The 23,257-nt window shown below is 38.9% G+C and overlaps 1 protein-coding gene across 1 annotated transcript in view; it reads left to right on the forward strand.

Moving 5' to 3' along the window:
* The first annotated feature begins 174 nt into the window (after positions 1-174).
* The window catches only part of ptprq (protein tyrosine phosphatase receptor type Q), a 47,913-nt gene continuing 24,830 nt past the window's right edge, over positions 175-23,257 (forward strand). Inside the window, exons 1-30 of the mRNA XM_088006727.1 lie at positions 175-198; positions 1,444-1,569; positions 1,676-1,820; positions 1,954-2,241; positions 2,352-2,569; positions 3,649-3,826; positions 4,587-4,961; positions 5,047-5,352; positions 6,568-6,861; positions 6,949-7,248; positions 8,916-9,046; positions 9,316-9,445; positions 9,549-9,702; positions 9,887-9,993; positions 10,539-10,636; positions 11,055-11,223; positions 11,322-11,582; positions 11,704-11,864; positions 16,324-16,435; positions 17,070-17,178; positions 18,019-18,133; positions 20,161-20,230; positions 20,318-20,517; positions 20,605-20,833; positions 20,937-21,065; positions 21,211-21,357; positions 21,451-21,611; positions 22,132-22,633; positions 22,725-22,886; positions 22,975-23,154. Coding sequence (XP_087862853.1) covers positions 175-198; positions 1,444-1,569; positions 1,676-1,820; positions 1,954-2,241; positions 2,352-2,569; positions 3,649-3,826; positions 4,587-4,961; positions 5,047-5,352; positions 6,568-6,861; positions 6,949-7,248; positions 8,916-9,046; positions 9,316-9,445; positions 9,549-9,702; positions 9,887-9,993; positions 10,539-10,636; positions 11,055-11,223; positions 11,322-11,582; positions 11,704-11,864; positions 16,324-16,435; positions 17,070-17,178; positions 18,019-18,133; positions 20,161-20,230; positions 20,318-20,517; positions 20,605-20,833; positions 20,937-21,065; positions 21,211-21,357; positions 21,451-21,611; positions 22,132-22,633; positions 22,725-22,886; positions 22,975-23,154 — 5,581 coding nt within the window. The remainder of the gene's footprint in view (positions 199-1,443; positions 1,570-1,675; positions 1,821-1,953; positions 2,242-2,351; positions 2,570-3,648; positions 3,827-4,586; positions 4,962-5,046; positions 5,353-6,567; positions 6,862-6,948; positions 7,249-8,915; positions 9,047-9,315; positions 9,446-9,548; positions 9,703-9,886; positions 9,994-10,538; positions 10,637-11,054; positions 11,224-11,321; positions 11,583-11,703; positions 11,865-16,323; positions 16,436-17,069; positions 17,179-18,018; positions 18,134-20,160; positions 20,231-20,317; positions 20,518-20,604; positions 20,834-20,936; positions 21,066-21,210; positions 21,358-21,450; positions 21,612-22,131; positions 22,634-22,724; positions 22,887-22,974; positions 23,155-23,257) is intronic.

Raw genomic sequence — 23,257 nt, forward strand, 5'->3', positions numbered from 1 at the left:
ACACACACACACACACACACACCACACACACACACACACAACTTAGCAGCTGCAGTGCTGACGTGTTTATAATTTGACTTCCGAGATGTATTTGTTACATGGAAGTTAATTTTTTTTTTTTTATCTGTCTATTTATTTCTCTTTTTTTTTTTTTTATCATTACTGTCATTCAGTATGGGCCACCGGTTCAATCTCTGGGTAGGGTGACAGACAAATTTCAGCTTTGGAGGCTGAATAATATTGTAAATAACTGCAGCCTTTTTTTCAACGAGCACATCCCAGTCCCAACGCCCTCTGCACCACATGTTCTGCAGCTCAGCACCCTGTGTCCTCCTGGTTGTCATGGTGAATTGTTTTTAATCTCAACAAGGAGGCAGAGTGAATTGGCTAAGACTAACAAATTCTCAAACTCCCACTTTCAGACACCAAATACCTTTATGCATCCTCCCCCCTCCTCCTCCAGCTAACGAGAAACTTTTTGCTTCTTGTGTGAAACCTTTACTCATTGTACATGCTAAATTTAAAATTTAAATGCTGCATAAAGGTAATTTAGAACAAAGTTGTAGCTTCCAGACAGTTTTAGAAAATAAATCATTCCACCGAGGGAACTTGACATTCACTGTGCGTCAGCGACTTGGATAGCATGGGACTTTCCACAGGAGATGCTTACATACAACAGCTTCAATGGTTTTCATATAAAGCCCATCAATGACTGGAAACACCATTCGGATTGGACTGATGAAGGCACCCTGCTCTAGGTGACTGATAATAAAAGGAGACTCTTGTGGGATGTATGATATTTTGAAAGTGATTCCCAATGACTCAAACAAAGCATCTGTTTCTGCTTTGCAGTTTATGGCAGGTAAGATTATTACGTATATATATTTTTTGCTTCTTTGCCTCAACATTTTCTAATGTCAAAGAATTAGTTTGCACTTTTCCCAAGTTGTTTTTCACAAGTTGTGAGGTTACAACCATTTTTTTTGTGTGCGTATGTGTGATTTCTGTGGACATATTTGATCACAAAGCAGTAAATGATAAGCTAAAATAGTTCTGAAAGAGTTAAATTAATTCTAATTCTGAAAAGGACCTAATAGACATAGCAGATTGCTTATTTTAGAATTTCCTGCCATCTGTAAAATCAACAAAACAGGATTATAAAATGAAAAGTGAAGACTCCGGGGTTCAAATCTTAACCTTGGGACCTTCGCTGTTTCCTTCTCTGCTCATTTCCTGTCTGATTTTTGTCAATAGAGGCTGCTAGTGCCACAAAGTTTTTTTTAAAGAAAACCCTATTTTTTCCTTCCACTCCACAATTATGCACTACTTTGTGTGGGTCTATCAAAGCAAATGATGAAATAACACAAAGTTGTCGCAATGTGACAAACCGTTCAAGACCTTTGCACGGCATTGTACCAATAGTTACTTTTGTGAAAATTACAGGTAGTTTTGTTGACCTGTGACCAACGTTCACATCCTGTTGAGATTGAAGTTGCATTTGAATCCTTCCCCTCTAACTCAGAGGCAGACAGCTACACAGTCACCTGCAGGCCTGCAGGTAGCCCGTTGGTAAGAAGAGCTCTTTAAAATATGGAATCCAGGAGCTCAATTTATTCACATTTACATCTTTTACAATGGGGGTATTTTAATTTCTCAATCTCAACATTTCTGGCAGATCTTCTCAAAGCGCATTGATCGCTCAGCATGCTCTCCTGACTGCAGGATACGATTACATACGAGTGACGACCATAGGGGGTACAGCATCGTGCTGAGAGCAAGAAGGAACGATTCAGTGCTGGAGACAAAGACCTTTCACTTCAGTGAGTGTCTCTAAACTGTAGACTTAAAGGAATGTTTGTGTTTAATTGGTTTCTACACAGACAGTGGTTTTCCTGTTAAATCGGTTTAGTTTATTTGTAAAGATGAGATTAATCATGTTGTTTGTCTCCCCAGTTCCAGTATCCCCTTCCTCTTTTTGTGCATCCAGCACCACCTCCACTGCCCAGCTGAAATGGGAACCACTTCACAGACAACAGAGCATTTCCACCTTGACTCTATACAACATGCACACCCGGTCTGTCACTGGAATCTATAGCAGAAGCTCTTCGGTGATCCAGTCCAAGTTCACAATAAAAAATCTCCAGCCTGGCACACATTACATGGTTGAAGTCACGGTGGCCATTTTCCTCCCTCAACCTGGCATCACACTAATGCAGAAACTCAGGATTTTTGTGGAAACAGGTATTGTACTCTCCAAGAATCACAAGACAGCAGCTTCATCTTTAGCCAGAAAGCTGACTGTTTGGAGGCTTGCCAGTGTACTCCGTTCTTATGATAATGTCTGGCTGCAGATCAGTGTCCAGATGGGTGGTTGGCCAATGGGAGGAGTTGCTACACTGTGAGGAGATCAGGTTTGAGTTGGAGTGATGCGATGAGCAGCTGCACACACCTGGTGGGGGGAAGCCACCTGGCCGACCTGAAGACCACGGAAGACCTGCTGTTTGTATCTTCTTACCTCCAGAGCGACAACCACCTGCTGCTGCTGTGGACAGGACTTAATGACCAACAGGTAACCTGTTTTACATAAACATGGTTCTGGAATGTAGAATGTAAAAACATAGGTTTGTTAAGAAACCTACAGAAAACCCTGAACAATGCAGATCATGTCTTTGATTCTGGGATTCTTACATTGCCTTGAGACATGAAATTTAGGACACAAATATAGAATATAAGCATACATTTACTTCAACGATAAGGCTGAGATATTTTTTTTTCACACAACTAAATACATAAAGCTCTGAATTTTAGCCCAACCAAAGTAGATTTTATATTTACTTTTAATTTGACGAGTTCAGTTAAATTCTTAGTTTGGCACATGTATTTCTGTGAATAAAGTTTAACATCTTTTAACAATGAAAAATACTAAAGCTGGGAAACTGTTCATTAAAAAAAAAAAAATCTAAAGTACATTGCATTACATTTAAATTTCATCACTTTTCATTCAAAACAAACCAAAAACATGACTTCGGTGTATACTATAGTAAGTTTATATGACAGACAAGCACAAAGTAATGAAGAATCGTGAAGTACTATGGAAAAGAATACAGAATTTTTTAACGTGTTTTAAGGTGATAGGCTGAAAATTATCATTTACATTTGTATTTATCCCCAGAGTAAATATTTTGTAAAACACCCTTTTCACTGTAACAACGATCTGAAAATCTTTTGGCTTCATGTGCCAGCTTTCTTCACATGGACATTGATTGTTTTGCCAGTTCCTCTCTATGAAATCATCTAAGTCACAGTGGTTGTAGATCTACATGTTTTGCTACATGTACTCAACCGGACTGAGGTTCTCAAAAATTAATTCTAGTCATTTTAAGCACAAAACAAGAGTCTTTGGCACTTATTTCCGTTCAACAAATCAACTATATAAAATTGAATTACTAGACAGTTGAAATTAGATGCTGCCATTTTGAAAGCATCAAAGTTGTCACTGGAGTTTTAGTAAGCGGGCAAGATTAGTTTACTTTACAAACCGTAAAAGCTTCATGCCTGCAGTTCCTCCTTAAAGAGGAGGTTTGTTTTTGATGCATTAATTAGTGGTTAGGTCCATTCAGCACATAATGTCTCCCCATCTCCCAACAGGAGGAAGGCCTCCCACTGTGGTCTGATGGCTCGCCATATAATCAGACAAACACTATGACTCTGCTGCCAGCCAGTCAGACGGACTGTTTTGCTTTTCAGAGGAATGCTACGGGACCGGGCTACTTCCTGACTCCTTTCTTCTGTGACATCACTTTGCCATTCATCTGCCAATACCAGAGTAAATTGCGTACACAGTGCTTCTCTACTAACCAGATCCTGCTGATTCTACTGAATATCGCTTAACGACCTGTATCATCATTTTTACAATTTTTCCTCTTCAGATTTCTTCATGCTTGTTGCTTGTGATACTTACATTTATTTCCATGACAGGAATTGAGAAAAATGTGAAACAAAAAGCAATGATGCCTATGTCTGGAACCTCAAACATAGGCATCATTACATGAAAGCCTCCATCCAAGGCAAAAGCAGAGATAACAAAGTCTTCCGCTCCAAGTTGATTTTAGATAATGAAGAGTCATCTTTTAATTTATTGAGGAAGAGTGAAGTGATAAGGTGTTTCTTTTAGAACTGTAGCTTGGAGACTAAACAAACTAGCACTTTGTAGAGGGATCTACAAGCGCAGTCTTCCTGTAATTAACCACACAACAAAATTGTAGTTTGAAAAACCAAAACTCTGTCAACATTCAGATAAAACTTGTGCTCCAAATCTTACCAGCACACTAACTCTGATGTGGCTGAAATGTTTTGCTTCATAAAGTTTGTTTTAAAATTACTTATGACTCTTCTTTGATTTATTCGAATGTTGGATTTTTTTTTCTACCTCTAAAATGTGACATACATGTACTTTAAGCACATACTTTCTTGTGTCACTTACAGTTAATAAGAACTAGGAACAACACTAAGCTGTAAAACAATTAACTCTTAGGTGACTTATATGCCTCTTCAGTCGTTCACATATCTATTTTTCCATCTAACAGCCCCTTCAACTCCTGCATCATTTTCATTCGACCTGGCTCAGGTGACAGACCAGCATGTAGAGCTTCGATGGAGTGACCTTTCACCCCTGCGCTCTACTCATTCTTCATCTTTTGAGATATTCCTCCAGTATAGAGAAAGTGAAAATGCCCTTTCGGGTCACGGTGAAGAAGATGGATGCAAGGAGTCAGAGGGGAGAAACGGGGGGAAAACCCAGTCGAGTTTCAGAAAAACAGTCACAGTTCCGATTCTTCACTCCTCCAGAGGGGTAACTGTGACAGGTTTGTCCCCGGGGAGCATTTACTTTTTCACCCTTCGGGTCTCCCACCATGCTGGCCTCAGCTGGATCTTGGGACAAACACAGACCGCATACATGAGTGAGTCTGCTGACAACTTATCACATACGTAGGCAACAAACACATTATGCAAATACGTGCTAACGTGGAATATTTATGCCTGCAGGACCGCTTCCTCCTCAAAACATCTCTGTTGGATCAATAACGGCTAGTCAGATTACTTTACACTGGATGCTGCCGGACACTCAGTGCACGGCTGGATGGGCATTTGCTGTACACTGTGAAGATGTGTCCTTGCGACAGGAGAGAGTAGTTAGCAACATCTCCAGGGTCTATGGGACCAACAGGAAGTGGTTCTACACAGCTATGATTGGAGGACTTGACGCCTACACGAGATACAGAATTCAAGTCTTCACAATTGCACAGTTTGGAATATGGAGTTGCGGTCAGGCACCTCTAACTGTGCGGACTGGTAAGCATGTTTGAAACAAAGGCAATAACTGTTACAAAAAAAGCCTTTAGGAAAAAAGAAATGTTATCCAAAAAATTATGACAGCTTTAATATTGCTCAAAAGTGGTTCAAAATAGTACATTGTGATTCTTGGAAGCAAAATGTCAAGAAATGAGGAGTTAACTCCAGAGTTTTGCCCAGAATTGTGTCATAACATAATGGATATCTATGCAGAATTAAATTTCTTTATTTTTGAATTTTGAATTTATTGCTTTCATAAAGGTCCACTTTAAAGAGGCTCTTGTTAGAATTGTGTGCACAACTTCCAGTCTCAAGTTTTTTGTAAGTCTTTGACATGCAGATTTTAGCCAATCTAGATATCTCTTTAACAACTATATTGTAGGAAGATATAAAAAAACACTGTTTCTAATATTTTTTGTCAAACCACAGTGATGTGTTGACCACCCATCAGTAGAATGAGGAGAAATGTGTTGTTTGAGAGAGGATTTTCATTAAAAATCTTTATTTTTACTTTTATTTTAAAATAAGGATATTGGATATATTCAACTGCCCTTAGCTTCCTATTTTAGTAATTAGCATCGCTAGCATAACTACAATACACTGCCTATAAAAAATATTTTGACGATAAAATAAAACATATCCTCTTCAATTTCAAACTGAAAAGTGAGTTCTGCAAAAATATGACTAAAAGCATTTAACTTAAAATAAAAGACTGCATAAATGTTCATATTAAATGGCATTTCGTTGATGCACTGTTAACAGTGCAGGGTGGTTGTGAGTAGGCCTCAGTCAGACTTGTGTAATTAAATTGTGCAGTGTTACTCCATTCTTCCTTGGCTCTGTCAGGTTGCATGGGGATCTGCTGTGAATGGACGTTTTTAAGTCCTGTCACAAGTTCTCCGTCAGATCGAGATCTGGGCTTTGACTCGACCACTCCAGAATATCCACCTTGTTGTCTTCAAACTCTTTCTGCGTAGCTTTATCTGCATGCTTCAGGTCATTGTCTTGCTGGAAAATAAACATATTTTGAAGCTGTAGTTCTCCTGCAGAGGGAAACAAGTTGCCCCGTCAGGATCACTTTGATCATGATTGATAAAAAAAAAAAAAAAATCAAGAAAACATTTTCAAACAGTTTACTTTTAGATATTTACATTTTCTTATGCTTAAATTTACTGCTGAAAAAAAAAAGAATAATGCTTTCTTTGTATCCCTTAGCGGTAAAGCCTCCTGCTGATCTGGTGACGTTTAGCAAGAATGACCGCCTGTCAGCTTGCTGGACAGTTCCGCCTAGCGATCCTCCAGATGCATATTACGTGACAACCCAATCGTTTAATAGTCCTGCTGCTTCTTCGCTATGGATAAACGGCTCCAGCGCTGATGGACTCGGAAGAGATGAATCCATTTGTGTTAATTTGGGCACATTTACTCCTAGTCACACATATGAAGTGGCAGTCGTTGCCATGAGGGGAAATGACAGAAGCGAGAGGTCCATTACTGTCTACACCACAGGTGAGAGAAACAAAAATGCAACCCATGATAATACAAGCCATTTATAAAAGGTGTTTTTAACCCTTGTGTTTGTCTCTGTGGATGCAGCTCCACTGCCTGTGCAGGTGGCAGTCCCTCTAACTGTGGGGACAAACTACACACAGCTGTATGTTCAGCCTCCACGGGTGGGTCTGATTGATGGGGTCAAAGTGTGTTCGTGTCTTGGCGTTTGCAACAGGACATGTAAGGAATTGTGTGACTACACTTGTGACTGGCATTCCCTCCCCACTGGCATTTTCATTGCAACCATCAGCAGCCTTACTCCAGGATCACAGTACCAACTCAGTGTGTACAGCACTGTTAAGGAGAGAGTGGGGCCACCGTTCTACACCCGTCCTATTAAAACAAGTAAGTTGCCTACCAGCAATAACAATATTTTGTTGGGGGTTTTTTCACTCCATGTATGTTTTTTACTTAAAAAAAAAAAAAAAATGACCAAACTAATTTTACAACTCCCCCCACACTTTTTGATATACCTGGTAATGATGGGTAAAAATCTTTAAAATAAATTCATCTTTCATTATAGCATTATCTTATTCAGAAAAAAAAAAAAACATGTAGTTCACTAAATCTATTTCAGAGAAGATGGTTCTACACATATTGGCACTTCTAGCAAAAAAATAAACAGCTTTATTGGCAGTTGGGAGAATTATGTAAAATTTTTGAAATTTCTCATATCAAAAACATACCTGGAGTGTGGTTTTGATTCTTTCATGTGTGTTTGAGGAATCTTTGAATCTCAGAATGAGGGCAGAATTATGGTGTGCTGCTCTCTTTCAGGAGTTGGGCTTGATCCATCAGCTCTTGTGGAGGGAACTCTTAATGTTTCGTCATACCAGGGCTTTTAAATAACCTTATGAATGAGTACTTTGTGTCTAAAGTGGCTGAGCACAAAGCAAGATTGAAAAAAGACATAGATAAGCGAGTTTGGTCTACCCAACTCAATAGAACACCTTAGAGATTAATTAGAATGGGAAATGAGAGTTTGTCCTTCTTGTCAGACATTAGTGTCTGACCGCACAAATGCACTTCTGCAGGATTGATAAAAAAAATATCCATAAAGACTCTCCTACACCTTGTGGACATCGTTCCTAGAAGAGCTGAAAATGTTAAAACTACAAATGCGGGGCAAACATCTTATTTGAATGGGATGTCATTCAAATCCAAGTGTGTGCAAAGGAAGATGAGCAAATACGTTTGGCTACCGAGTGTATATCATTTTGGAGTTAACACATAAAACTCTAGGTTCTGCGTAAAAGCTTGACTCATCTTTGCTGTTGCATAAGAAAAGCACTGTTGCCACAATATTTGTCAGTTCCATTGAATTTAAAAATCTCACCTTTCCTGTGATTGGAAAGAAATCTCATATTACATGAAATCAGTTGTGATACGAGACACATTATACTGCAACATTTGACTGATGCTGCTACATTTGACTGAGATTAAGTGTCAAATAAAAATATGTTTTATAGTTTCTACGTGTGCTTTCATGACAACTAGATAGAAAAATAAATTGCACCCGGTACACTGTTGTCACCATCCGTATTTGACACCAGTCTTTTTTCTTTTCTTTTTTTTTTTTGCTTCATCATTTCATGCAACTGTCACTAACCAGATTTAAAATTTAATCTGGCCTAATCTTGGGAGCGGATCACATCTGCTTCATATCTTTGAAGATTTGGAGTGAAGTGATAGAATGATAGAGGATTTAGAAAATAATGGAAATACGCATTTTCTTTTTTTTTTAGGTTTTGATATGTGTTGTCAGACTTAGCAGTACAATTTACAAGATATATCTTATTATAAACCATGGGGCTGTTTCACAGACAAAAAAAGATGTATTTTTCTTTAAACATAAAATAAAAGTAGTCCTTAACATTACTCTTTTTGCTTTAAATGTTGCACAAAAAGTATTTATCTTCTCTTGTTTGTTTTTCCTTTAATATTTTTCTGTGTGTTATAAGAAAAATTACAATGCTCTAGTGAGTGTTTTGTGATGATGTGTTTGATTTCAGGTCTGGTTCCACCCAGCAGAGTGAGGGAAGGAGTGGTGACGGACACATCCATAGAGCTGCTTTGGGATCCGGCACCAGGAAAGGGTCAGAGCTACGAGGTCATCTGCCACAACTGTGACCAGGCACTCAAGGTGAATGAATGAATGAATGAATAAATAAATAAATAAATGAATAGAAAATGTAAATGTTTTCTCATGTTTGGAAGCAGATCTGTAAAAATGGATTATTACCCGCATTATGCAATGCCCCTTTTGTCATTGTTGGATTTCTATGATTAGCTGATTGCATGTTTTTATGCATAACATTTCAATATGGACACAAATACAATGTTTTGTTCCTCAGTAATTAGTTCTCTACTGTAATTATTACAGCATTTGCCTATTTGATTTGTGTGTTACAGGTACAGAAGGTATTCAGTCAGAGTGCAGTGTTTTCTGGTCTGACACCAGGTTCACTCTATCACTTTGCTGTACGGGCAGAGAAGGAGTCCTTTGCTGACAGTTCACCAGTCTCAATCAATATCACTGCAGGTAAACACACGCATGCGCGTGCGTGCACACAAACACACACACATTGTAACAGTTCATCTTCCTTTTCTATAACGACCACATGCTTTGCTTTTTGATGTGGCAGTTCCTGGCCAAGTGGAGGTTTCACTCGTCAATAAAACAACATCATCCATATGCATTAGCTGGAGTACCGCCAGAGGACTGCTGAGCTCATTCATTCTGTCTATCAAAAACACAACAACCATTCAGGAGATGATCATTTCTCATCAGGAGCGCAGGCCAGTCTCTTCTCATTCTGCCACAATCAAAATTAATATGAACCCAGAGTTATTATCGCTGACTGAAACCTGTTCCCTAAAAGACTGACTGCCAAAGCAATGTGTGTGTGTGTGTGTGGGTGTGTGTGTGTGTGTGCGTGTGTGCGTGTGTGTGTGTGCATTTTGGTGTGCATTTTGTTTACAGATCATACAATTTCCAAGGTCTTATTCCTGGTACCAAGTATACGGTTGAGGTGTTTGCCGCCAATGGGGAGAGGAGAAGTAAACCTTCTACTGTAATTCTGTATACACGTGAGTTAAAATGTGTCTGTAAAAATCTGCAGGTGTACAGCAAAGCCCAAAATTACATATACGTCTGGTAGATTCTGGCTTAAAGTAATCTTGTGATTTTACCAACATGGTTTGTCTGACTGGAATTTAGAATCTGAGAGAAAATCTGTGGAGGGAGCTAAAAATTAGGGTGATGAAAGGAATCCTTGAGGCTTCGAAACTTCGAAGCTCATCACTCAGAGATAAATTGCCCAAATTACCAGTGAAAACATGGGAAAAAATATTAGGGATTGTCTGTAGCTGTAATCCTAATGGAAAATAAAAAGCAATAAAAAAAGAACTAAATGGAAGCAGATCACTTTTTTTTTTCTTTTTACAAAATTATATTCTTTTTGCCTTTTTTATTATCTTATGAGAGATAGCTCTTATATCCTATCCAACACAAACTTCTTGGTTCAAGGGTGATAATTTTAAATCTGCATTTGCCAGAGGTAACTGTCTGCCTGCACAAATGTGTTATCTTTGCATTTTCACATTTTCAATATGAACATATTTCTTGTCTCCAGTTCCAGGGATACCAAAGCAAGTGGTTACATCAGAGCACCCAGTGACGTCTGTATTTCTGACCTGGAGGCCGCCAGCAGGACAGGTAGACAAGTACAAGGTGAGATGTTGAATCTGCTGAATCTGTCCAAGAATTCATTTGAATTTCACAGAAGATAATCCAACTTTTATAACTTCAAGAAAAAATAATCCTGGTGTCTTTGGTATTCCTAAACATCTATGCCAAAATATAACACTCAGCTGTGACCTGCAAGTATTAAGTGGTTGCCAGGTAACCGCTGTTGGCACACTAAGGATCTGGTTACAACCCTTTAAAGATATATGACCTTCAGATTCAGCCAAGAACAATAACTAAGCACAATGTAAAAAAAAAAAAAAAAAAAAAAAAGCAATTAAAATAAAGATGGATTGTTCAAAAAATCTTGAATCAAGAGTACACAGAACTAACATTTTCACTGTCATTTGTTAAAAGATTATTTTTTTAAATAAAATTCTAACACTGAAGGTCTCTTCGGCAGCTTGCATTCGGTCTGTTGTCCGTGGACAGGAAATTGTGGACTGGAGTGTTTGTTGAGAGCACAAGCTATGAGATCAGAGAGTTGATCCCAGGGTCAGACTATGGTGTCAGCATTCAGAGTGTCCTGGGCTCAGACAGCAGCCATGCAGCAAACAGAGAGTTCAGCACACGTAAGCAACAGAAATGCACACCCTGGCCTAGTCTATAACTCAGGGCATTTCTCTAAAAAATATTTGAAAAATGTCCTAATTTCAGATTTGTCTCCCAGGCCCTGCGGGATTATGCCGACTTCATTTAGATAAAGTGGATTCTTCGTCCATATCTGTGCATTGGGACGGGGCGCCCGGAGAGTTTGACTTTCACAGGGTGACCGTGGCCGGCGCTTCGATCACACAAACACTCATAATACCGAAAGGGGAGCAGGTTGGTGTGGTTACAGGCCTGCTGGATGGTTGCAGCTACAACGTGAGCGCCAAGAGAGTGAGAGGGGAGACAGCAGGACGTGGTGCTTTTCTGACTGTCACCACAGGTAGTTATTTCAAGGGCTTCGCCAATTAGTCTCCCAGTTAACCATGCTCGACCTCAACGAGTCTGACAGAAACGTTCTCCTCCACTCTGACCCCGTTTCTTATATTTATGTTTCTTATTAGTGCCAAAGCCTGTGAGAGGTGTGCGTTTGGTCAGCAGTTCTGGACGTGCATTCTCACTACGCTGGCTGCAAGCAGAGGGGTGCGTGGATCGCTACCAAGTTAACTTGGTGCCAGACCATGGTGCAGTGACCATTCACCCTACCTACGATGGATACATTCAGGTACACACACTTTAAATGAAATCATAGGAAATATACGGTGTTTTTTTCTAATAAGACGCCATCGGGATGGAGTTAGCACAGTCACTTCGCTGAATGTTGAGTTTTTGGGTTTTTTTTACATTTCTTTTTAATTTTGAGAATTTAGTGCAGATAAACATATCCCTGTGTACAGTGAAGCATCTCTCCTCCCATTCAACCAAGTCCCACCCCATACCAACTGCCAGGTATCCAGTATCTCCCAAAATGTAACCTTACACACCACACACATGCATACACACGCATGGAGATAAAACACAGCATAGGGCTGAGTAATGGATCACATTATTTATTAAGTTAGCTTCATGAGCTCAGCTCTGAATCATTCATTAACTTAAGCAACTCTCCCAAAAGAGGCAAAAAGACAAGAGGTATAGCTTTAGCCTTGTGCTAATCAAAGGATTTACAAAAATTTTGGAATATCTCAAGATCAAGATATTATTATTTTCACCCAGTGTCTAGACGACCAATGCTGTAAGTTGTTCTCTACCGCTAACTTTTATCCACTAAGACCGGACACAGACATACTGAGAAGGGCTTTCACCTGCTGTGGCTAAACAAAAACTAACTCCAATACCCTGCAGTATGTTGTTCTTCTCAGCAATTTTAATGCTCACAGTCAAACTCGGAAAGGTGTACTCACAGGTAAGAATTCCCCTCTTAATATCTGCAGTTTTTCACATATTTCGTCATTTGCAACAACACAGCTAAGAACTGTGTTTTTACCTGCGTTGAGTTTTACTGAAATGTTTTACTGAAATGTCATAGACCAAGACACCATCAAGAACAAGATTTAGAAAGTGTAAGGAAAATGTTTTTGACATTGAGTTCAAGCCCTTTACTTTGATAGCCCTAAATATATCCAGTATAAACAACTGGCCTCAAAAGTCACTTAGTCCATAGCATCCACCTGTGTGTACGCCTCAGGTTTGTTAGAGAACATTGGAGAATAAAAAACAGACAGACACAGCAGATAGGTCAGGGATAAAATAACTTAGTACTTAAATACAGGATCAGGGTATGCCTACATGTATGGAGGACCAAAACTGACATAATAAGAAATAAAAGCATAAATATATATTTAGTTTTTCCTTGTCCTTGCACATGTCATCAAAAAATTTATATTAATTTAGCTTTTCCTTACATTTGTGTTTTCGTCAAAAAATGTATATTTCTTTTTCATTTCCCCTGAACGCGTTTTTTTCCAAGAAAAGTAGATCTTTTGTCATTGACTCCTCTCCTTTTTCTGCTTCTCCTTTTTTTCTACTTCTCCTTTTTCTGTTTCTCCTTTTCTACTTCTCCATGTGCATCTTTATGTTAATGAGGATATTTGTCTTCTATGTCCAGCTCGTTTCACACAGATTTTTAGTCAATGGGGCACACAGTCTGGAAGTTATTGAAGAAAACAAAGTATTTAATATAAAAAAAAATTAAACTATTGAATATGACTTAAAATTTTAATAGAGGATAGTGTATCTCATGTAAAAGCATGAATTACCACTTTTTTGTATCAGTCACTATGGAAGCCCAGATTGCTCTAATAGTGTCATTTTTATGGGCTCTAATTTTTCTTATCTTCCTCTTTGTAATACCTCATAGGTTCTCTATGGGGTTCCAAGCGAGGCCACTTTGCTAACCAATCAAGCGCAGTTGCATGGCCATTAAACCAGTTTTTGGTACATTTGGGAGTGAAGACCGGTGAAAAGTACAATTTGAAAATGAATTTAGCATCTTAATAAAGCTTTTCTAGCCTCATTGGACACATTCTAATTTAATTAATTAATTAATTAATTTAATTCAATTTCTAATTTTAATTAATTGAATATTAATTGTACAGTTCAAAGTTTTCCTTCGGTCCTTCTCCAGATTTCCCATTTTGACTTTGCTCTTCAGCAGGGCCTTTTTGAAATAAATAATATTCTTTTATCTTTTACAGCCTTCTTCCTTCGGTTATGCTTCTTCTCCTCGTAGATCTTGATAATATAATATTCCAAAGTGTCTTTTATCTACAGATAGAGCTGTTACATACAGAATTTTCATGTACTGATTTAGAAATGCCTAGTTTAAGTGTGGTTGCTTAGATTTCCGAAGGGAATATTGAAATACTGATTGCTCTTGGTTAGAAAATTAAAAACAAGCTGCACCCAAATTGGTGCAAATCTTTTTTTCTGCAAAGCTTTCCACAAATATATTGCCAGCTTCACTAGCCAGGCCTAAGTGGGCTCTGTAATTGAGAATGCATGATGGTCATGTAATTAAAAACAAACTGCAGCTTTTATTTTTGATCATTTTAACATTTCTTTTCACCAGTCTAAAACACACACAACCTAAGAAAGAAGAAACAAAATACTAATACTGCCCAAGTAGTTAATAAGCAATATTTTAATTCCTGTCAATGGCAACACACTGAGCAGTAGACCAAAAAAAGTGTAGGTGGAAGTTAAGCTTTTTATACCTTTACCTTTTGTAATTTACAGCACTATTAAAGTCAAAACAGCAACACACTTACTGTGTGTTGCTAAAGGAAAATGAGTGATGACCAAACCTGGCTGTATTTGTTTAGTAAATGTTTTGTGAGAAGCAGTTTAACACCTCACAACAATTATACCACACACAAATCCCTCTAACTAAAGTACAACTGTTCTTAGCAGTTGTCCTGACCTTTAGTTCTTTTAAACAAATATTTCTTCCTTAATTTGTGCAACTTTCAACCACTTCTGTATGCAACTTAGAGTGAGTTTATTATAAGACTGTTTTATAATATTGTAGATTTTTTTTTTTGCCCACTTTTCTTTGCAGAGTTGTTTCAATTCAATGTCCACGAATGCTTAAGGTGACGGCTCTGTCTCTCAATCACAATGATCATCTTCTGAATATGCCAAGGTTTTAGTGGTGACTGGACCCATGATACACAGGCAGCAAGTGACTGTTAGATATTTCAATAAGAATAGCTGAACAGGTATTTACAGCAACTAAGGGATAATAGCAAGAATCAGGCAGAGAGCAATGGAGGAAAAAACAGTAGAAACCAGCAAGGAGTGAAGAAGAAAGAGGAGTTTAAGTACTGGGGAGTTTGATTACTGACCAGTGACAGCTGACTGATTGGAAACAAGCTGCAACTGAGAGTGGAAGCCAGACAGGCGGGCTGGCGGAGAGAGAGAGTGTAATGGTGCAAGAGGAGCAGAGGAGGAATAAACACAAACTGGGGAAAAGGCAAGACATAAATCCAATAATATCAATGAACAACAAACTAAATGCAAAAGAAGGAACTACCACAGAGAGATCTAAGCATCAGTTAACAAACAAGAGCTAAGGAAAAAGTAAGGCAAGGATGACAGAAACAGAATAACTAAGGCTGAGCATGAATAAACAAAAACTGATCAAAAATGCAAACACTGGGGAAACCCAAAAACCTAAACAACCCAGAATCCTGACAAAATATTCTTTATCTTCTCCTTTTGAAATGTTTTTACATTGGATGGTGGTGAAAAGAATTGTTAAAACATTGGATGTAACATATTCTAAAGAATTGTACTTTTGTCTCTTCAGTACACAGAGTATTTTCTTAGAAAGTCTTGTGGATGGAACATCTTGATGTTATATATATATATATATATATATATATATTTATTTTATTTTTTTTACAATTCTTGTGGGGGTCATATACAGTGGATTCCTCCTTGGCGTTCATTCATTGCTCAGTCTCTTTCTTATTGTGGAATCATGACCACAAGTGAGACATTCAGGGCTTTAGATGTTGTCATTGGTTCTTCTTTGACCTCCTTGATTGGTTATTGATTCACTCAGAGTAATTTTGGTAGACCAAAGTAGTGGGACGGTTTCCCACTACTTTGTGTTTTCTCCTCTTGCAGTCCTCTCACTGCACTTCACTAAGGTCTTAAAACTTTAGAATTTGCTTTGTAGCGAGTTCCAGACTGATGAACATTAATGGGTTTGCTTCTTGGCTGTTTCTGAATTTCTTTGCACTGTGTTCCGATCTGTTGCTTCTGTGACAGTTTTTGTCTATTCCATGTGGTCCGCATAGTTCTGTTTTCAACTTTTCTAAGCAGGGCCCAGTAGTAAAATAAAACTCAAGTTTTCCAAGAAAAGTGGAATAATTGTTTATCAATTACTCATGATTTAACAACTTAATTTAAGAAATAAAAAAACAGCATCTTGTTCTTACACAGGCTATATTTTTAATAGAAAAATTGGTTTAATGATCTTAAACGTGAAAGATTATGAAGTGCGAAATACTTATGCACTGCACTATTTTGCAGAGATAACACTACAAATAGTATTTTCGATTAATACAAAACAACCATTGAAAAAACCCATACCGAAACCCGAATGGTACCCCAGCTGTAGGACGTGTGCATGCACAGACGACAGCGGACCAGGTGTGTTTTTGCTGTTTCCACAGGCTGACGTGGTGGATGTTAGTCCTGGGACACAGTACTCGGTGACGGTCTCTGCAGACTCTTCTTCTAAAAGCAGCCCTGGAGTCAGTCGCATGATCATTACCAACCAGAGCGGTGAGATGGTTTTACAATCAGTGCTCATTGTTGGATTTGTCTGATTTATTTAAGTGGTTTCAAGTACAATCGGGCTCTCCTCGTGTTGTTGCCCTGCTGCTTCATTTATTCGCTGCACATGGCACACACACGAGGGAAAAGGATGAAGCTGAGCGGTAGAGAGCGCGTGATGTGTGCACTTCCTCCACTATTTAATTCCTTTTAGGTAACTTTAGCCGGAGCTTTTGAACCCCTGGATGAATGCGTCTGGAGTGAATGTCAGTGAAATGCCACTGCTGTGTGAAGCCCTATTCATCAGACTTTAGCCACATAGAATGTACATGTTTAAACTCCCACACACACACGCACACACACGCACACACACACCACCTCCACTAAGATCAATTGAACTACTCTTTAAACAAAGTTGGTACTTTGTCAGTAGACTTTGCTGTAAGGATACTAATCTTGCAAATTCGTACAAAACACTTTCTATGGACGGTAATTTATTAGACAAATTTAGAGAGTGAGTAAATTCTAACTACATATTTAACTTTGAGATCCAACTTGAGTTAATTCACAGCTGGGCTTGTTAATGACAGACACTGGATGCTGCTGTTCTCCACTTCACACACTCTGCCTTCCTTTCCTGTAGTTCCCGGTCCTCCGCTGACCCTTGGAGGACATGCTGTTGGTTCTAATGGGATTCTGCTAGCCTGGACCATGCCATCTGATGCAAACAATATAGATGGATATGTCATCAGGTATTTATATATTTTTTTTCCTTCCGCATTATTGAGCATTTAGTTGACATCCATTTTATTTTTGCTAAAATCCAAAACATGAAAATTGCTGATTTTATAGATAAAGCCTACTTGTTTATCTCTAATATAATGTTCTGGTAAAGAAACAATTACATGACATGACATTGGCTTATTGTTACTTCCAAATCATGAGTGGAAATTAAAGATTGACCATAGTTTTCACCTTAGCTGTGAACTTTTTTATATTTCTGTAAAAAACTCAAACTTCAAATGCATTTAATTTCATGCAGATAAACCAGCACAAAGACAAAGCATACATGTGAATGGTAAATGATTGCACAGTTCTCAACTTTTTAGACAAAGAAAAATCTGAACCTGGTGCTGGTGCATAGCACTCCTGTTAGCCTGGGCAACTGTAGCTACAATGTAACTTACCATCATTGGCATATCAATGTGTGTGTGAGTGGCTAAATGTAGTGTGAAGCTATTTGGGTCCCCAACACAGCTATTGAGATCAATCTATCAGAATATATTTGCAGTAGCAGGAATATGTGTTGCTTTTATTTTAGTAAACAAATACAATGAAATCAGGTTATGCATTTTTTTTGTGTGTGTGTAAAACCATATTTTATAGAACTATTTAATTGAGCTTAAATATAAAATAGAATGATTAAAATAATCACATAAAATGATATCCAATGGATTGGCAACTGCTTTACACAGCAGTAAGATCATCTTGGAAATTCAAAAAAAAAAAAAAATTGCATTTTAAGTTCATAGTGTTTACAAGTGAAATCCAGAAATATGGTATTCTTAAAATTATATTTTATTTTTTTGTAGGTACAAGGAGGTTTGCCCGTATCCCGATCCCACTTTCACACAGGTGACCAAGTACCTGGATATACCAGAGACTCTGATCACCGACTTTACCTCAGGTTCAACGTACCATATCCAGGTAAGAGGAGCAATTTTTTTTTAATCATTAGGTTAATTAATTTTGATGGACATGAACATAGGACAACATTAAGAGAAGCATGTTTGGATTAGTAAAAAACACAAAACTAATTTAAGAGTTGCATATAGGTGTGAATTAACCTTACTAGTTTAAAGATGTAACGGTTCTTGTTGCCTCTGATCAAACATTCCTGGAAATTGCTCCACTGTCCTAGCATGTGGCTTTGTGACAGAGATCACAAAAGGAGGAGCCTATCCTCTTGATCTGGATGAATGCAGGTAATCAATCCTGATTGCATTATTAATCAAGTAAACAGATCTATGGATCAGCCCAGGCTCTTTCCACTGCCTGTTGTCACTGAACTTGAAAGCGATCAAGCTTATTAGTTTTCAGAATCCATTAACCCGCCATGACCTTGATACAAATGGACGCAGAGATGACACACTTCCCGATTATATCTGCACACGCAGGATTTGTTTGAGGGCTCGTGTGGGATTATGAAAGCGTGTTCATGTTATCGGGTTACTACCTCTCCCCTGCATTTGTGTTGGCTCTCCAATTTATGAATCCAGCAGCACACAATTCCTACTGGATCTCTGAAAGGGGTTTACCAGTTCTACTAGCAGAGGTCTTCCTGAAGGCCCATTAAAACATTGTTTTGTTTGTGTAAGCAGAAAAATAGCACAAAACACACTGCCTTGTAGTGTTCATGCTCTCAAAAGCTTTTCCAATTTTGCCACATTGCAGCCCCCACTATCAACTTATTTTGCAATGTAGTGCGTTATTTGGAAGTGAGATGAAAAGATGCAAAAAAAAAGTTTCTTTGGCTTGTATTATCAGCCCCCTTTACTTGGAAACCCTAAGAGAGATAACAAAAGAGAAACAAATAAAAAAAAAATAAATAAAAATGAAACAAAGGGCTCTGTTCAGGCTTTTTAGAGAACAAACGGCATCATGAAGATCAAGTTTAAAGCACAGCTAAGTTATAAAGCAGCACCAATAAATCATTAAAAAATTGAAAGACTGGTACAGTTTTTAAGCTACCAAGACGTGTTTGTCCACCTGAGTCCACCTGTTGTGAAATGTGGTTGTGACAACAACATGCTAAGTGTCTAATTTTCTTGAGCAAACACTGTGAAGGTTGACAGAATTGATTATGGACAGCGTTAAATACAGGGCAGTCATGGATGAAAATGTGTTAGAACCTGCATTGTCAATAGACAATAGGTAATGCAGCTTCATGGATGTGGAATGCAGGGATACTTACTGTCATGCATTTATCATAAACTAAGGAACTTTAATATAAGTAGCAGTTTTAGTGAATGTTGTATATGATGTTTTTTATTCTTAAGTTACATTTTCTTTTATTTACTGGTTTGGGGTGTCAACACTCAAAAAAAAAAAAAAGAAAAAAAAAACACATTCATCCCGTTGTCAGTCTTTGCAACAAAACTGCCATTGACCCCCTGAACAACATTTCTACTCTCCACAAAAATAGATCCCCTAGAAAAAGCTCAGACACTTTTAGCTGAACCTATCCAACTCCCTGCTCACAGTTTTTCCTTTTGCTGTCAGGATGCAGATTTGTTTTAAAAAGCCGTAGAACCAACAGATTTAAGAATTCATTTTTACCTGCCATTACTGTCCTTTTAAACATTTCAAGTGTCTACTAGTAGTTATGTTTTTTTTGTTTTTTTTATGCTCTTATTGGAATTCTGCGGTGTTATCTATTCTACTACTGTGTTTATTTATTATTGGTGAATATATTTTCTGCTGGCTGTAATAAGAATTGCGCCATGAGGAGAAGCCTTGACCTTGAATTGAGTCTGGTCATAAACATACAGCCAGACCTACACTGGAATGGTTTAGATGAAGAACCTGCATTATACCGTCAACTGCCTAAAAAAATGACCTGAGTTTTCGAAAAGTGATTTTGACGGGAAAAAAAAAAAAAACCTAACAAAAAACATAAAAAAAAATAAATAAACAGAAGTATATTGAACAGTTACCATTCTCTTTCTGTTTAGGTAGCAGCTATGTCTCCAGCTGGAACAGGGCCTTTCAGCAAACCTTTGTACATAAAGACATCTGAGTCACGTGAGTGGTAGAACATATCCTGACCTGCTTTCCATCCAAAACGAAACATCTGCAGTCAAAACTTGTGTTTTCATGCATTCCCTGCAGCCCCCGGCCTGGTGACCAATCTGACGGCGTACGCTCAGAACTACACCTTCGTCGTCGTTACCTGGTTCCTGCCGCACCGCATCAACGGCCTCATCACAAAGTTTGCCGTCAAAGCAAAACACGTTCGAACGGGTCAGACGGTCCGCGTACTGGAAGTCAACGCAGAGGAAATCATGACTGGAGCTCTCCCTCACTGCAATGTACTAGATCGTCCTGGCACAAAAATTGGATTTATCCTCAAAAACAATTATTTTCTGTTTAATTGATTCATAATTTTACGTCTTCAGGATGCGGCTGATATTTTGTCACGAGCAACTCCCAGCCCCTTGGAGATAACCGCATCGTCTCCACCCATCACCCTCTCTGCTGTGCCTCCCGCAGCCTCTTGGAATATTCCCATATCAGTAGGAGTAGATCAGCTGCGACCTTACACGGCCTATCTGTTTGAGGTTTCTGCATTCACATCTGATGGAGAGGGACAGGTAGCCTCCACCATGGTCCGCATGCCAGAATCAGGTGTGGATAAACAAAAAAAAAGAACAACTGCAAAGTTGTTATATATTTGGAACATCATCAGGTTTTCATAGTGTTTCTGTTCTTTTGTGTTTAATGATGACAGCACCCGAGGGTCCACCTGAAAACTTTTCAGTGTTGAACATGACATCCAGGTCAATTTCTGTGTCGTGGAGCTCTCCCAGCATCATCACTGGAAAGTTCTCCTATGTGCTTTACCTTTATGGACCTACAGGTTGTTTATTATTTTAAACATTCCATAAAATCCACTCATGTAAACAAATAGCAAAAAACATATGTTTCTTTTTTTTTCTCTTCTTCTTCGTCTTCGTCTTCTTCTTCTTCGTCTTCTTCTTCGTCTTCTTCTTCTTCTTCTTCAGGTTTTTTGTATGACAACAGCACATTGGATACTCGTTTTCTTTTTACTGGGTTGACTCCCTACACCACCTACAGAGTAGCCGTCCGAGCAAAGGCCGCGGGAGAGGTGGGACCAGCAGCTCAGGAGGTCATAGTAACACCAGCTGAAGGTGACAGGACTGAGAACGCACTCACATGAGTGTCTTCCATTCTCATGAAAACTTTCAGAGAACTAAATGAAAAAGCTTTTGTTCTTTTTTCAGCACCGAGCGCAGTGCAAAACCTGGAGGCTGTAGCTGAGGACTCGGTTTCAATTCGTGTTAGCTGGAGAAGCCCCGCCCAGCCCAACGGCCCCATAACTCAGTACAGACTGCAGGTCCTGGCTGATGACACTTTGCTGCAGGACATCACCCTCACATCAGGGGTAAAGAGGTTATAATGGGCTAAAAAGTGATGTGATTTATCTGATATTTCACTGTATAGCTACATATGACTGTACATGTTTCATCTTTTCCTTAACCAGCAGATTCTGAACTTGTTTGACTTTGATCTGTTGTCAAATTACATTTTAAATTGTGGTGAATTATTTTGTGCTCCTGTGATGTGTTTTCCTCTGTAAACATGACAAGTTAAATATTTTCATTGCCATAAATGCTATGCAAGTTTGCAGAAGAATTACAATTACTTCATTTTCTTTAAGTGTATTTTATTCTGACATTCACTTGAATTCTAACAGATATTTCTTGGGATATATTCAAGTGCAAGCCTACCTATGCATTCAGTTTAACTGCTGGTATTGAACTTCCATCACGTGTAAATATGTTAATCAAAAGTAGTAAATCGGAGCTGTTATTCCAAAACCTTGAATACATTTTACTGCACTCATCCACTGATTCCTAAGTAAAATTAAACTTTTCTATCTTTCTTTTCTTTCTTCCCCTCAGAATATAACCGATTCACATGAGAATGAAACACTTCCTCCAAATGTCGACAACACTCTGAGGCGGAGAAAGAGATCTGATGAGCTCAGTCCGGTCACGTCGCCGCCGACTTTCACGGCTACAGTTTCAGCCCGCACTCCGCCCACTGGAATGACTGCCTCCAGCTTTGCTCGCTCAGAAAGCAGAAGCACTGATCACACTGCCAACACTGATTTTCAGCCTACCCTCCACCTTGCACTGGCCGATGAGTCCAGCCCGGGTTATGATTCAGAAAACATTACTCAGTCTTCTGACAATGTCAGCTCTAGGACGTCGGCTCTGCCCGTGACGTCTGTGTCACGTAATACCCATCCGCCCTGGCTCACGGAGCAGTCACGCACAGACGCCTTGACCTCAGCCAGCTTCGCTTTGGGTCTTACTCCAGGTCAGCTGCGCCTGTCCACACGTGATGTTTCATTTACTGGGAACGTTTCGACACGCAGTGGAGCAGTGACAGGAACTCCAGGTGCACCAAGTGCTCCATATACTACATGTTTCACTTTACTTTGTATGCATGTACCCTCATGAACAACGTGTGCTCTTAATCCCTGACCCAGGTGTTACCATAAGACAAGAAGTGGTGGACGTTTTGTCCAAGGAGCTTTCGTACTTGGTGTCGGATCTGAATCCTTTTACTGAATATGTGTTCAGAGTCACTGCCTCCACCACTGCTGGGGAGGGACCTGCTGCAGATACCACTGAGAAGACCAGTGAGCAGGGTATGAAAAAAGGAGGGAGCCCTGTTGGGAGCACGGCCTAAAGCAAGGGTTTCTTTACCTACAGTAACATCTTGCATTTTCCTTCTAGTTCCCAGCTCGGTGCTTGAAGTGTCCTATCAAAATATAAGCTCCACATCAATTCTTGTGAGTTGGGTCCCACCACTCAACCCCAATGGGCGGATCACACATTACAGCGTATACGGCCTCAATCTGCGCAGCAGTCAAGCCATGAAGTGGGTTACTAACACCACCAGCATATTAATATCAGGTACAGAGTTCATTCCATGAGAAAATATCAATATATTGTGCTAATTTCTCTTTTCAAGACTATGTACTTTGGAGTCTAGAGAATACATGTTGATGCATGTTTT

This window comes from Poecilia mexicana, unplaced genomic scaffold (assembly GCF_051168715.1).
Source record: "Poecilia mexicana isolate PSO_F unplaced genomic scaffold, ASM5116871v1 scaffold_6, whole genome shotgun sequence".
NCBI lineage: Eukaryota > Metazoa > Chordata > Actinopteri > Cyprinodontiformes > Poeciliidae > Poecilia > Poecilia mexicana.